This window comes from Anabrus simplex, chromosome 9, assembly GCF_040414725.1.
Source record: "Anabrus simplex isolate iqAnaSimp1 chromosome 9, ASM4041472v1, whole genome shotgun sequence".
In the NCBI taxonomy this organism is placed as follows: Eukaryota; Metazoa; Arthropoda; class Insecta; order Orthoptera; family Tettigoniidae; genus Anabrus; species Anabrus simplex.
This window is the reverse complement of record NC_090273.1, coordinates 25323317-25339271: the sequence shown is the minus strand read 5'-3', so window position 1 is coordinate 25339271 and position 15955 is coordinate 25323317. Positions and strand designations below refer to the sequence as shown.

The 15955-nt window shown below is 41.9% G+C and overlaps 1 protein-coding gene across 1 annotated transcript in view; it reads right to left on the bottom strand.

Moving 5' to 3' along the window:
- The window catches only part of ds (dachsous cadherin-related 1), a 231259-nt gene that overhangs the window by 41623 nt on the left and 173681 nt on the right, over positions 1-15955 (bottom strand). Inside the window, exons 12-13 of the mRNA XM_068229134.1 lie at positions 13103-13417; positions 11759-12044 (exon numbers count right to left, since the gene is read on the bottom strand). Of these exons, the coding sequence (XP_068085235.1) occupies positions 11759-12044; positions 13103-13417 (601 nt within the window). The remainder of the gene's footprint in view (positions 1-11758; positions 12045-13102; positions 13418-15955) is intronic.

Sequence of the window (15955 nt, the reverse complement as noted above, 5' to 3'; positions counted from 1 at the left end):
GGGCCCTTAGCTGAGTCCTGGCATTGCTTCCACTTACTTGTGCCAGGATCCTCGCTTTCATCTATTCCAGGGCCTCTCAGCGTGCATGCGCCTGGTGCATGCACTGTGCACGGTGCAAAAGACGACTTCGCTTGGTTGACCAGAGTGCAGACCCCCACTCCTCGATTTGGAGCAATAGTGCTGACTCTCTCTTTCCCTACGCCTGTCTCGCTCGCTCCCCCTGTCTCCCTCTTCCTCACTTGCTCCGTAGCGCTGCGAATGCGAGCCGAGTTGAGCCGAGCTTAGCCGAGTAGCCCAGAGACGAAGCGTTGGTCCGAGCCGAGCAGAGCGGGAGCGATGCACAGTGCACGGAGCTCTTGCGCCTCGATTTGCACGCGTGAGATTTTGGGCGTTTGAGAGGCCCAGACTATCCTATCCGACCTCCCTTGGTCAACTCTTGTTCTTTTCCGACCCCGACGCTATTAGGTTTGCGAGGGCTAGGGAGTCTTTCATTTTCACGCCCTTCGTGGCCCTTGTCTTCATTTGGCCGACATCTTCATTTTTCGAAGTGTCGGATCCCTTCCATTTTCCCTCTGATTAGTGTTATGTAGAGGATGGTTGCCTAGTTGTACTTCCTCTTAAAACAATAATCACCACCACCACCTCAATTGCGTCATAAGCATTCTTTTTTAATTTATGAAAGTGCAGACTAAATTTTGGTTACGAAGTTGCTATAGGCCCGGTCTATTTGATATTCTCAGATTTTTGTTGTAATTGCTGCTGTTGCTCTCTGCTGATAAAACATTGTGATATAATTTACTAGAACTAGAACAAGTGAGATGGATACAGTGAGCGGTAACACTTACTATAGGGAGTGAGAGAGACCGCACACACTGATGATGGTCTATATTTCTGTTTGAGTCTCAGTCTTGTTTCTCGAACGGATTAACGGCCGACAGGTACGCTCCTCTTGACTACCAACTGGATACCTCATTAGATCAAAGCAAGGATATAAACAAGTTTAATTATCTTCACGTGAGGAGTTTAACACCACGGGACAAAATATTATCTGATCCTCTCTTTGATGTCGCACCAATACTCATAATGAATGAGATCTACGGCCATCAGTCAGTTTGCAAAACCGGTACGACAGACAGACGACATTCAACTCAACTACCAAGTTACGGACCAACTGTTAACTGCTTTTTGGTGAACAAGGGAAACATCAACATTACTCACACAAGACTTATTCTCTGTAACTAAATGTTCGCACTCTTATTCTGACAGCAGGCTGAACCGACCTTCAAATCTACTGTACTCGGGAATGAAAAAAACAATCTCGTGGCTTTGACGTGACGTCGATAAAATCAGGCTACACACATTTTTTTTTTGCTATTTGCTTTACGCCGCACCGACACAGACAGGATGGCGACGATGGGATAGGAAATGCCTAGGAGTGGGAAGGAAGCGGCCGTGGCCTTAATTAAGGTACAGCCCCAGCATTTGCCTGGTGTGAAAATGGGAAACCACAGAAAACCATTTTCAGGGCTGACGACAGTGGGGTTCGAACCTACTATCTCCCGAATACTGAATACTGGTCGCACTTCAGCGACTGCAGCTATCGAGCTCGATAATATGAAACCTACTCGCGGACGATTAAATTCGTGGGGTGGGGAAAAGTCCTCTCAGTTTTAATTACTATGATGATGGGGTGGAGGTAACTCACGATGATAATATTTAGGTGTTAATATGAGGAATGGTCATCATTGGTGTAATCACATGAACGGGATTGTAAATACAGGTCTCTCTATACTGTTGTTCGCAATAAAATTACATCAGTAACAGTGGCGGCTCGTGATGATAGAAATGGGTGGGGCACATTCAACATATTAGGAACACTAGGAATCAATTAAATCAATTAAATTAATCTTAAACTAATCCGCCATTGAATATATTATTCATTGTACAATTCCTCTGTATGAGCCTTTGGCTCGTTGGAATTAATTATTGAAATAAATATCTATCTATCATCTACCTTCTTATTTCTTGTATATGAAACTGCGATTGTAGGTTCTGTTTTTATCTTTGAACGATTTATGCTAAGCTCTGGTCTTGGTCGGCCCATTTCTTTAGCTAATAATCTGTTTTCGTAATTAAGAGATTTTGTTTGTAAGTAGGCCTAGCTCACTTGATTCATTTTAAAAACACTTATGCTCGCAGAGGAATACACTCAGATACATCACACTAATCGTCACACACTTTTCAGACTTACAATGAACAATGAACAACTACTTTTGCGCGCGTTAATAATACATATGCCGACAAGAAAGTGTAGCTGGGTGCTATCTAGTAGGCTGTAGGAGAAGTAAGTTCAAAATTCGAACTAGCGCTGAAGTGTCACGTCGTAGAAATACTGTGACCGGGTCAATGGAATTTGCCATTACCCCCTTCACCCCCCACAGCTCGCAGAATCAGGTATAAGAACGAGTCGGTCTCATCCGGGATTAGACCTTTACTATGTTGCCTAGTTTATTCCAGGGCTGCTAGAACAAGAACAACCATGGTGTATCATAGCCTCTTGAACTCACTGAAGGTGGTCGTGACAGTAATCGTGCATAATGTTGTTCTGATTTTTATAATAGTTTTAATCGGTGGAGGGGCACGTGACCATGTGACCTAAAGGCAGAACCGCGCCTGATTTCAGTAACACAACAGAATATCTAACGTGACTTTCATTTTCCCGAAGTCAGACTTGTGTCGCGGGACATTGTCAGAAAACTCAGTCGGACGGTCTTCCTCATCTGTCCCCACCTTTATTTGTTAATATTGAATTCATGGCCACGGGACCTCTAGTTTTACGTGGAATCCCAACTACGGGAATTTGAATTTGGATTTCAAAAATCGAACATGCCCTGGCCGGAATTCAAACTGCGGTCGCTTTTGTTAAGAAGCAGTTACCATGCCACTTGGCTGACACACACACAGAACACGCTCATATGTCATGGCAATAACGTTCTGTGCAATGCAGTAGCCGATGGAAAGAATGTTAAGCGTCTGTGTATGACTTACAAATTCATGTTCTTATCCGTACACCGGTTAGTAGTAACAATGGCTTGGTACAGATTTTGACATTTTTGTGCTAACAACTTAATGTGTCAGGAGCGCTGTTTGTGTAAAGGAAAGGAAAACAGGTATTAATTTGTGTGCCTATCTGTGGAGCAATCTCCGACCCCTACGGCTGGTGAGATTATCAGCGGTGAAACGTGAGAGCTTAGCCCTCTCGCTAAGTGACAAGTATTAATACTGTGAAACCTGCTCTCTCGGGTTCACTTCCTCTCGGCGGCATAATTCATTGCTCTTTTAAGGGATTAAATGGCGAGATACAAGGTTTTAAAAAAACTAAAAATCAGAAAACTGGAGGTCCCGTAATTATCATCACGATATCAACAGTTTCGTAAAACTACAAGCTACCTGTCGTAAGAGGGGACTAAAAAGGGAAACTCCCAGGGTCCCCTCGAATCAAGATGCCGGGCTGAGTAACTCCGACGGTAGAGCGCTAGCCTTCTGAGCCCAGCTTGGCGGGTTCGATCGTGGCTCATTCCGGTGGTGGTGCTCAAATACGTCAGCCTTATATCGGTAGATTTAATGGCACGTAAACTGAATATATTATTATTATTATTATTATTATTGCTACTACGTATCAAGATGTTACTTGTTCGAGCCTCCTCGCTTTTGTATATCCTATCCGACCTTCTTTGGTCAACTCTTACTCATTTCCATCCCCGACGATACCGGAAACAGGTCTGAGAGGCGAAGAAAGTACTTTTCTTTCTCTCCCCTTCACAGCTCTTTCATTTCTTTTGCCGACACTTTCGCTCTTTGAAGGGCCGGCCCTCCTCCATTTTTTGTCTGATTAGTGTTAAGCTCCATGGCTGCATGGTCAGTCTTCTGGCCTTCGGTTTAGAGGGCCCGGATTCGATTCTCGCCCGGGCCGTGGATGTTAACTGTGTATAGTTAATTCGTCTGGGTTGGGAATGGGTGTTTGGGTTCGTCTTAATCTTCATCTACGCACAACGCACCACACTACCAACTACCTAAGAAACATGCAATAGTCAATGCATCCCTCCACATAGGGTTGGCCGTAAAACCGGGACAAATTTACATCAAATACCGCCGACCGCAATGAATTTGGAAAAGGCAAAAAAAAAAAAAAAAAAAAAAAAAAGGAAGGAGTGTTTAGAGTGGATGTTTACGCAGTTGTATATCCTCTTAAAACCAATAATCAGCTCTACCATAACTGATGACTGATGTAACAATAACAACAATAATACTAATAATGAAAATGAAAATCCATAGCCTGATTCCAGTCATGCGACCGGGTCAGAAATGGAATGAATGAAGCCCCATCTAGCGTCAGGGACGGGAATTGTGCTGGCTGCCGAAGCCTGTCGCATTCCTCTGGGGCAATGATTAATGAATGACAGATGGAATGATAGTGGTGAGTGTTGCTGGAATGAAAGATGACAGGGAAAACCGGAGTACCCGGAGAAAAATCTCTCCTGCCTCCGCTTTGTCCAGCACAAATCTCACATGGAGTGAGCGGGATTTGAACCACGAAACCCAGCGGTGAGAGGTCGGTGCGCTGCCACCTGAGGCATGGAGGCTCAATAATAATAATTTAAAAAAATCTACGGTCATATAGCTCTAATGGACGACTGTCGATTGACAAAGAAATTCTTCCACACCATCAACGGAATCCGACAATCCAAAATACGCTGGCTGGTAGACACCCAAAGTGACATCTCAGAAATCTATAGTGACCCACTCGGCAACTACACGGACTACATATAGGCAGACAATCAATACACATAACTTCATACCCAAGAACGCAACAGGAAGGAATATGAAACTCAAAAATGCATGGATGCAAGATAGGAGACAGGCCCAAAGTGAAATGATGAGGACGTTTTAAGAAAAGAAGGATAAGAACAAGAAAAGCAGTGCTAAGTAATGGTTCTACGTGTTCTTTAGAAGGCGAAACGCAATATACATATCTGAATATCTTGAGAAACGCTTGAATCTAGATTTTTTATGGCCACCTTCATCTCAGAGAGAAGCAAGCGACTGACTGACACTAAACTGACATGCCCACCAACAAGAGTATATCTAATAATGTTATTGGTTTTACGACCCACTAACTATATATTTGTTTTCGGAGACGGCGGGGTTCCGTAATTTTGTCCCGCAGGAGTACTTTTACATGCCAGTAAATCTAATGACACAAGGCTACCTTCAAATTCCACCAAACTCAGCAAGGATAGAACCTGCCAAGTTGTGCTCAGGTCAGCGTATATGAGTTACTTAGCTCGGCAAGAGTATCTCCAGAGAGGGAGAACAGTGAGGATAGAACAGACTGGACCCAGCTCGCTGAACCGTGTTCGCCAAGTGCGTCTTGCTACGGCTGAAACAAGACCGCCTAGCCTTTTAAAGACATACAGTGTCGTAACGGCGATAACCACATATCACATACAATAGCACTGTTGACATGTTAGATGGTCTGACAGAAATAAATTGCATGAATTAACGCTTCACGAAAGAATGAAGTATAGTGGATGGCGTGCCTACTCTAATTATGATGCGAGGCCCTCCCTTTCAATGCAGCTCTGTAAAAATGAATCTCGTGTCATCATTAATCGGCCGGTATCTTTATCTGAACGCAACATCATATTACCCTCGTGGTAAAAACTTTTCAATTGGCATTTTTCTGGTTCTTGAAATGTATTATAAGATGCTTTCAACTTCCAGTAATGTTTAAATCTAAATGCCTGATGCCTTTTGGCCTGTTTTTGACATTTATGTGGCTGTAAATTGCTCTTCATATGTGGTTGTTAGACTGCGCGGGATAGTCTGCTTCTTGACAGAGTAGAGCACAATGATTCATTCAGAAAGAAACCGAGAGCTGCTTACACTCGGAGTTTCGATTACTAAGCTCTCCTGTCTTTTACACCGGTAACGATCATTGAATGCTTTCAGTACAGTCATTTCATATCATGAAACCTGTGTCCGGCTCTATGGCTAAATGGTTAGCGTGCTGGCCTTAGGTCACAGGGGCCTCGGGTTCGATTCACTGCAGGGTTGGGAATTTTAACCATCATTGGTTAATTTCCCCGTCATGGGGGCTGGGTATATGTGTCGTGTTCATCATCATTTCATTCTCATCACGACGGGAGACAAATCAAAAGACCTGCATCTGGTGAGCCGAACTCCTCGGACACTCCCGGCACTAAAAGCCATACGCCATTTCATTTTTTCATGAAACCTGTGACGCAATCGCAGAGCCTCGGTTATCTTTGGCACTGTTTTAGTTTATTTCTGGAATGTTCCGTCTCTGTCATCTCTTACATACGGCATCACTTCTCCAGACGTGTGTAAAATTCGCAGGGTCTCTAGCTGAGTCTGTTTGCACTTGCCAGGCATACTCTGGAATTTTTCTAGCCTGAACTCCCTGGGGTAAGTCTTGCTCGTTCCCAATTGCAAAGGCATTAACGTGGCGAAGCCTAAGGTTTCTTTCATCTTTTCATCTTACATGGCAAGAAGCAAACTTGTAGTTTTACGTGATTGTTGATATCGTGAACACAGTCACTCGACCTCCATCTTTACGTGGAATCTGACCCACATTTTAAAAAATCCCACGTGCTTTAGCCGGAATTTGAACAAATACCTTGGTGAGATGCCAGTCGCAATGTAACTCGGCTGCTACGCCCCCGTCTATAGTACTTGTCCTTTTTTACCCGATAGGTTCATTCCACGATAAATTTTCTTTCCTTCTTTATGAGGCTTGCAATAATCCCCCTTAAACCGACGGACCTATCGACCGATAAATAAATAAATAAATAAATAAATAAATAAATAAATAAATAAATAAATAAATAAATAAATAAATAAATAAATAAATAAATAAATAAATAAATAAATAAATAAAGTTATTTAGTTTCCTTCATTGCTCAGAGTGAGCCTCCGTGGCTCAGGTGGCAGTGCGCCGGCCTCTCACCGCTGGGTTCCGTGGTTCAAATCCCGGCCACTCCGTGTAAGATTTGTGCTGCACAAAGCGGAAGCTGGGCAGGTCTTTGCTCCGGCTACCCCCGTTTTCCTTGTCATCATTCATCAATCCAGCAACACCCTCCAATATAATTTCATTTCATCTGTCAATCATTAATCATTGGTCAAGAGGATGCGACAGGCTTCTGCAGCCAGCACAGTTCCTATTCTCACCGCTAGATGGGGTTTCATTCATTCCATTCCTAATCCGGTCGCATCACCGGAAACAGGTTGTGAATATTCATGTTGCTCAGTCGTTTGTTTGTCCTTACGAAAACCGTAAAGAAACGAAATCCGAGAGATGTTCGATGATGTTTATTGTTCAACAATGGTGTCCCTAGACCACCGATGGCGCGTCTGTGATGGTTTGTTGTACATTTACAGAAAATGTATTTCAGATTCATATACCATAACTAGTTTTCTCATTGTATGTTTCAGAACAGTGAGCATTGACTCTGATGAGTATACACACATTAGAGGGAAGAGAGCGAAAGTTCTGATGCGAGCTGGGAGGCAGTAGTTCCTAAAATAACAAGAAAGACTGGAGGCGTTGGTACAACCTTATGTAATGTAATTATACAGAGCAAGTTGTGATCTCTGACTACTGCAAGACCGGCTGGAACACGTATCGTTCCTGCAGCCTCGGTGAGTGAGATACTACTTTCCTCTGCTCAGTGAATACCAACCCAATAAGCAAAGAAAATTAATAACGAAATAATCTTCGGAGATTAGCTCTTTAGCACATATTCGCAGATATGGTGACAAGCTCGAACTAGAAATTTGCCGATTTCTAGAAGGATGCGGTAACCATTTCATGAGAGTAGCTACTTCGGTAGAGTTTGAGGTTTGAGATACTTTGAAATTGTAACAATTTCTCTGGTCTGTCAGGACGTTCAGCGAGCCAATATTACAATCCTGGCCTTGCTAATTTTCAAAAACGTTCTAAGATAATTTCTCCATAGGAATATTAGACCATACTTTTCTTCTTATGCCTGTCTCCTTGGCTGAATGGTCAGTTTAGTGGCCTTCGGTTCGGAAGGCTCAGGGTTCGATTCCAGGTCGGGTTGGGGATTGTAATCGCGCCTGGTTAATTCCTCTAGCTTGGGGCTGGGTGTTTCAACATACCACCATAGAAACACGCAATAGTGAACACATCCATCCACAAGAAAGGCGTCCGACCGTATAATTGGGGTAAATCCACACAAGGTACCGACTCCAAAGGCCAGTTCCGTCACCTCACAGAAGGATGGTCATCATTAAGTAATGTTGCTGGTTTTGTGATTCCAGTATCAGAAGTGCAGCAGCATCGTGGGTGTCGAACCACTGCCGTAGTTTCCGCATCCTGGAAAACCCCCTTTGCCCACGCTCACGTTTCCTTTCTATCTTGTCTTCCATCATCAGGTTGTACTTGTGATGTGGGAAGATATGACTGAAACAGAATGCTATCCTGCGTTTTACGAGGGTTGAGACTTTGCATGACTTACCGGCACGACGGAGTACTTCTTCAATGAAGACCTTGTCTACATATAGGATTTCGAACATTCCCCGATACATTCAGCTTTCAAAGGCCTACTGGCAGTTCACTGGCAAAGCTTTTGGTATCCATCTCTGTATGAAACCTTTTAAATATTTTAAAATATTATTTATATACGTGAGCCAACCAGAAATTAAGTTTACCTATTTTTTTTTTTTTTTTTTTTGCTAGGGGCTTTACGTCGCACCGACACAGATAGATCTTATGGCGACGACGGGATAGGAACGGCCGAGGAGTTGGAAGGAAGCGGCCGTGGCCTTAATTAAGGTACAGCCCCAGCATTTGCCTGGTGTGAAAATGGGAAACCACGGAAAACCATCTTCAGGGCTGCCGATAGCGGGATTCGAACCTACTATCTCCCGGGTGCAAGCTCACAGCCGCACGCCTCTACGCGCACGGCCAACTCGCCCGGTAGTTTACCTATTACTTTTCTTGCAAAGTAAACGTATTTAGCCGGGAAATATGAGCATGCGCGACGGATCTATGACGTAGGAGTCATATACCACCCGGAGAAGTCCCGCCTGGTGTCAGTAGCGTAGCAGCAGTCGTTTGAAAATGGCGGCTCGTACTCTTTCTCTCGCAGCCTGCGAGGTTCGGTCTGTGAAATTGCGATGTGCCATTCATAACAAGAGGCGTGGAATGCACAGTGCAGGTGTTGTGCTGATCCATGGCAACGCTCGTCCACATACGGCTCGGCGCTCAGCAACTGTTCTGCACGAGTTCGGCTGGGAGTCGTTTGATCATCCACCGTACAGTCCTGATCTTGCTCTCAGTGATTTTCACCATTTCTTGCACATCTAGACATCCCTGTTCTCCTGTCACCATTTTCACACGGACGATGAGCTGAAGACGAATGTCACACGCTGGTTCCGTTCCCAGGTGGCAGACTTCTACGACACTGGCATATAAAAGTTGATTCCACGATATGACAAGAGTCTCAACTGTGGTGGTAGTTATGTCGAAAAACAGCTCCAACATAGCTGTATCGGGTCCGAATAAAGTTTTTCATGTAACTACGCTGTCTTTTTGAAATAGGGAAACTTAATTCCTGGATGTCCCTCGTACTTATTTTATTTTATTTTTGAAATACTTCCTCTCATGCAGACGCTGCCTTGCGACAAAGTATACTTTACATTTATTTTTAGAAGATAAATAGATATTCTGTACTTGAGAAATGTTGAAGGTAACCTAATTGTAACAGTGATTTCTTAGAATTATCAATGAGCCCCTTAAGGCTATAATGGCAATCTCCCGTAACGTTGTAACTGGCAGAGACATCTGTTTCCAGAAATTAAGGCACGTTAAAGAACCCCTTTTTAGAACAAAATTCCAGCCCTTTGGTTTTTCTCATAAATGATGATAATTGAAGGAATTATTTTTCAGGAAACATAGGAAGGTTTGCATACAACGTAACGAGTTTATCTCGTTTGGTTTTTCTCATAACTGATGATAATTGAAGGAATTGTTTTTCAGGAAACATAGGAAGGTTTGCATACAACGTAATGAGTTTATCTCGTTTCATAGCTAATAAGCCCATCTGTCACACGTAATGGCTCAGGAACATTGTTGTTTGCAGGGAAGGCAGCTAACAGTCAACAGACGAAAGGTCACAAAGCTTGCAACGAATTTTGATTTGGTTTTAAGAAACACTTGTATCAGAACACTTCTGGAGTATAGGCTGAATTAATTATAAGGCAAGATACGTGTCAAATGAAAGTCTTAAATATTAGATCACATGTTATGTATTTGAGTGGAAGGGACGCGTAAAAAGAAACAGCCTGTAGCTTGAAAGATAACGTGCAAGCGCATTTGACAAGATAATATTATAGAGAGAGGAGAGGGTATAAATTAAAAATGGGATCGCAGTGCCATAAATAAAAACTGTTGGGGGCGTTCAACAAGAGCTAAGTGGGAGGCAGGGAGAACACTAGCGACGACAACTTTTAACGGGCTACTAGAACTTCATAGCAGAATCATTTAGCATTTCAAAACTTTACGCATGGTCACTAAATTAATTCCTCGTAGCTCATCAAGAAGACAAGTGCATCCAGACCACGATTTCCCAACTGGTGGTAGGCAGAAAATAATCAGTAATGGCGGAAGAAATGTCTATATATATATATATATATATATTAAAAAAACACACACACAATAGGGAATGCAACAAGCATAAGAGGACGATCTAGAGTCGACTATACCGAGAGCCAATGTAAGGCATCAATTTATGAGGACAGTGAAATGCCGGAAAATCTCTCATCTCGGTCAATTATTGAGAGAGGAGAAACATGAGTTGCTGCAAATCATACTGCAGGGTCGAGTGGAAGGTCGCCGTGGACTAGAAAGGAGGAAAATACCGTAGCTGGACAACATTTAGCACTGGACAGGAGTTCGATTAGTAGAACAGATTTTTAGGACAGCTATAAACAGTCGTGAACTTGACAAATTGATAGCTAACATAAGAGAGACCTAATATAGTATGTAGAAAAATAAGAATAAGATACTCACTTCACTTCCGGAGATCCATTTGTAAAAAGCATGTGAAACCAAAACAATAATTCATAATTTAGTTACAGGCTATTATCCACGTTTATATGAATGTATGAACAGCCAAAATACCCCTTGTAGGGCAAAGGCCTCCTGTATACGGAATATACAGAAAGACTCCCTCTATAAGGATAACTTTATGTTGCTCACATGGGGACCATTAACAAAAATACAATTATTTAGAATCTGAGAGCAAAGCACATCAAATCAGTTTTTGACACTTCGACACTGTAATTGGAGATATTTCTGCTCTATTCACTGGTGACATCCATTAAGTCGTACGATGTCATTTTCGTTAACACACTGAATTTTCTAAATTGCATTTCGTAGCTAAGTTTCAAGAGATGAGTTTCATTCTGGTAAAATTAATACAACTTCAGCTACACAGTGCTATTATAAATACTCTTAACGAGCCCAATGCATATTTTTTGAAGATAAGTATTCTTATCCTGAGAGCAGAATAGTTTGCAGTGGAAGACAAGAAAATCTTCAAACCTGTTTTTCTCAGAAGTTTGACGTAATGTGATTTGCTAGTACAGTAAACCCACGATATAATGAAGAAATAGTTCAAAACAAAATAACGTTTCGTATTATTGTACTCACCTTCACTGATGCTGATGACGCTGTGTGGCGGGAAGGTGGGCTGATTGTCGTTCACATCCACAATGTTAATCCTCAAAGTAGCGGTTCCAGTAAGTTGCGGCACCCCCTCATCGGTAGCAATGACAGTCAGGCGATATGAATCCCTGATCTCCCGGTCCAATACTATGTTCGTCTTCACAAGCCCAGAGAAAGGTGGCTCTATCACGAAGGCATTGTCGTGATTCCCGTCCACGATATGGTACAGAACTCGGGAGTTTGCATCCTGGTCTGCGTCAGTAGCGCTTACCTGAGGGGATAGAGACGGTGGTTAAATATAAATATCAATTAGCTTCTTATTTTTTTGTCGACGTTGCGTCTGCAAAAACCACTATGTGAAATATTTTAGCTTAAAAGTTTGACCGATACGGTTCTGTCATCTAAGGTTCAATACTGTGTGAATATTGTCAACGAATTGTCATTCTTCATAATATATGTGCTGCGGGTCAGTATTTCTTCAAAAATGTTATCACATAGCGGTTTTCGCAGGCACAACGACATCTTTAATATGCACAATAATTAAATTAAACGAACCTGCTGAGTCTACCTGCAGGTTTGTAACGAATTTTGGACATTTTTCTCTAAACCAAAAATATTAGAGTCTATGTTAAGGTCAAATTATTATCTGAAAATATTTTGAGTTTATCTACGTTTTGTATGCTTTAACATTTTGAATGTATCCTCCTAGTGCCATCAACTCAATTTTATTTAAATAAAGACATGTACTGCAAAAGGTCTACACCCCCCAACGCCAATCTCAGACGCTGCTGCGCGGTAATACGACCAGAGACCTTTTATGCAACATATATGCAAACTTATATGCAAATGACTTGGGACACAAGTATAAATTTAAGAACTGGAAAATCATTGGTATATTGTTTGGTGAGCGTGGAACAATCACACATTTCTCTGTGAATATTTCAAAAGATTTGGACTTCCTATTAATGTTCTACAAGAAATGTCAACTGCGATTTAAAGAGATTCGCTCCAAATAATACAAAATCATCTCTGTAACTTAAAAGTAATTTTAATAAATAGAATCCATCAGGTGACAGCAGCCCGAAAATTAATAAATATTTTAATAAAAAATTAAAATGCAAATTAATGAAATGTATTTTCTTATTGTCCTTACGAATTAATCAGTAGGCTGAATATTTGTGGTCTGTCTAGAATTAGGGTAGCTATCCTAAGCAGATTTTCTCTCTCCTAGATGCTTTTTCTTCTATGTGTCTTTGATGTTTTAAAAACATACATTCATAGGTTATTTTCTGAATACTGCTAGAAAAATGTGTTTGGGGAAATACTGACCTGCATTACGAAGGTACCCTTGTTGTTGCCCTCCCAGACGGCTGAAGAGTATTGGGGTTGAGTGAACCGAGGGGCGTTATCATTCTGGTCTAGCAACAGGACGAGTAGTTCACAGTAACCATATAGTGGAGATGGATCAGCCTGAGCTACAATCACCAGGCGGGCTCTGGGCCGCAGCTCGTAGTCCAGGAGACGAGAGTTTCGGACACGAACCACGCCAGTCTGAGGGTGGATCTCGAACGAGCCATCCTCATTGCCTGTCCCGAAGCTGTAAGTAATGCGCTGCCGACGACCATCCGTTCGAACCGCAGATACCTGAAGACAGACATACTGTTACAGAAAATCAAATTCTTCATTCAAGAAATAACAATATGTACCTTTAAAATGACGACTGGTGCGCAAAGAGATCGAAAGGCGAATGGCGCTTGCCAAACAGGCGTTTAGTAATAAGAGAAATCTTTTGATCAGCGCAAATTTAGATTTTGTAATTAGGAATAAATTAGTGATTTCTTTCGTATAGAGCATGCTATTGAATGGCTGTGAATCTTGGACAATCAGAGATCAGGATTGGAAACAACTGGAAGCATTTGAGATGTGGGTCTAAGAGATGAATGATACGAATTAAATGGATTGAAAAGAGAACAAACAAAAGCGTTCTGCAAGAAAGTCAAGGGAAGAGAGAACTAATGCTAACGGTACAGAGAAGAAGAGCTACATTCACTGGCCACATCTTACGATATAATACCTTTCTTACCAATCTGCTGGAAGGGAAAATCACGGAGAAGAAAGGCCGAGGATGACCGTGGAAAAATGCCTTCAAGAATTGCCACAGAGTCTTCAATATGGTTCTTATTATGAAAGGAAACGAGGAGCTGAGGACAGAGAAGGATGGCTGATAGACAAGGCATTGCCTCTAGACATTGATGATGATGTAAGTACCTTCCAACACCAAGTATGTCCCTTTTAGGGGTCTCTAAGGTTTTATAAACAAAAAAAAATATTCATCTGATAGAGCACATTTTCCTTGGTCTATCTACCAATATTCATGCAGAAATTTCCAATAGTTTTGAAACATATTTATATTTTAGTGAAGAGTTGTACTCTCCAATCGGAATAGTAGCGTGGCATATGAGCACAATACTGCCCTGTACCTCGTAAGACGTTTGCTGTTTAAGATGCATTGTTTATTATTTTTACCAATGAATAAACCCAGAACCCTCTGGTTCGGTGAATGGGTGTTTATGTTCGTCTGAATTAAATTCCCGTCATAGGAGTACAGGCCCCTACACACAAAACACCACAATACTAACCACTACAGAAACACGAAATAGTGAACGCATGCCAGGTAGGGCATCCGGCCCTAAAACGTGGCTAAGAGCATACCACGCGCCGAGCCTAATAAACTGAGAAAACGGCCATGAAGGGAAACAAACGTCCAGTTTGTCAATATCTTGAATTAAGCCCTTAAAAACTTAAAAATCTATCAACAAAACTAGCAATCATCTCTGCACCGAACAAGCTGACCACGCAGTTTGAGTCACGTAGCAGTGAGACTGCATTCGGGAGATGCTGGGATCGAACGCCACTGTCGCCAAATCTGAAAATGGTTTTCAGTGGTTTCCCATTTTCACACCAGGGAAATGGTGGGGTTGTACCTTAGTTAAGATCACAGTCGCTTCCTTCCCACTCCTAGCCCTTTTCTATTCCATTGTCGCCGTAAGACTTGTCTGTGTCAGTGCGAAGTAAAACAACTTAAGTCCATGATTTACTTGTCTAAAAGGACACCAAATTTGAAACGGGTTTGCAGAACGGCATTGTTTGCACACATGTAAACTATCATGTCTTGAGACTGTTAAGAACTAATCTAATACGCATTTAGGGTCAGAAAAAATCTACACCTTAATCGATAACAGTATGTCTTGCTACTGAAAGATTTCAGCACTTCAAAGTGAGGTAATTATTACGGAGAGATCGATACAGAGAATAATGGCGCCTTATTGTTAAATCGTGACTTCCGTTGATTGAATGGCTCACAGATGAAACCCTTTCTAAGGTGCCATATTAAGCAAAACCTTCATTAATGAAAGAAAGCTAATGAATGCGACAATGGTTTTCCCCAGTCATGTACATCCATTGACGGAATTCACACCCAGACGTTAATAACATCTTGTGGCGTGAATATTAAGGATCATCACTTGAAATATTCAATCCTTGTTCCTTTGTGAAAAATACAAAAGGTTATTCACATCGATATTGTGGCCGTCAAATCATTAAGACAGTGGCTAATAAAGCAGATGCGTGATTTTGAGTGGGATGTTCAGAAAGGACGAAAAAAGAGGGACGGACGTATATCGAAAGGAGATCTTGAAAGAGACTTACACACGCTCTGGTAGAGCCATTTTCAAACCATGTAAAACAAAAAGAAGGCTGATCAAGCCGAACACGCGATTCTGCGAGTCGTAAAAGGTTGTTTATACCGATTTTTTACCTCGTCCCACTCACGAAGATGAAGTGAGCGCTAAAAACAGACGACCTTGTGTTTAAGATGGTTTCAATCGCAATTTTACTGATGCTGAAATTAACAGGTTTCGGGCTGGATTGGAGTTAGTAGGTAATCCACTAATGTCCCAGATACGTGCTGAATAATTTTATCTTTAAAATTTCAAACCGATGACTATATTGCCAACTACTTCTTCTGCATTTCGCTCAACTAACATTTTCTCATTATGCACAGTACCCTAAGTAAAATAATGGTCTAACTCAAATTGATATGAATAGACCAATCCCGAGGTACGTGAGCTGAATTGACACTTCTTTCTATACATTATCTCTAAATCTGCCTAGTGCATTAAA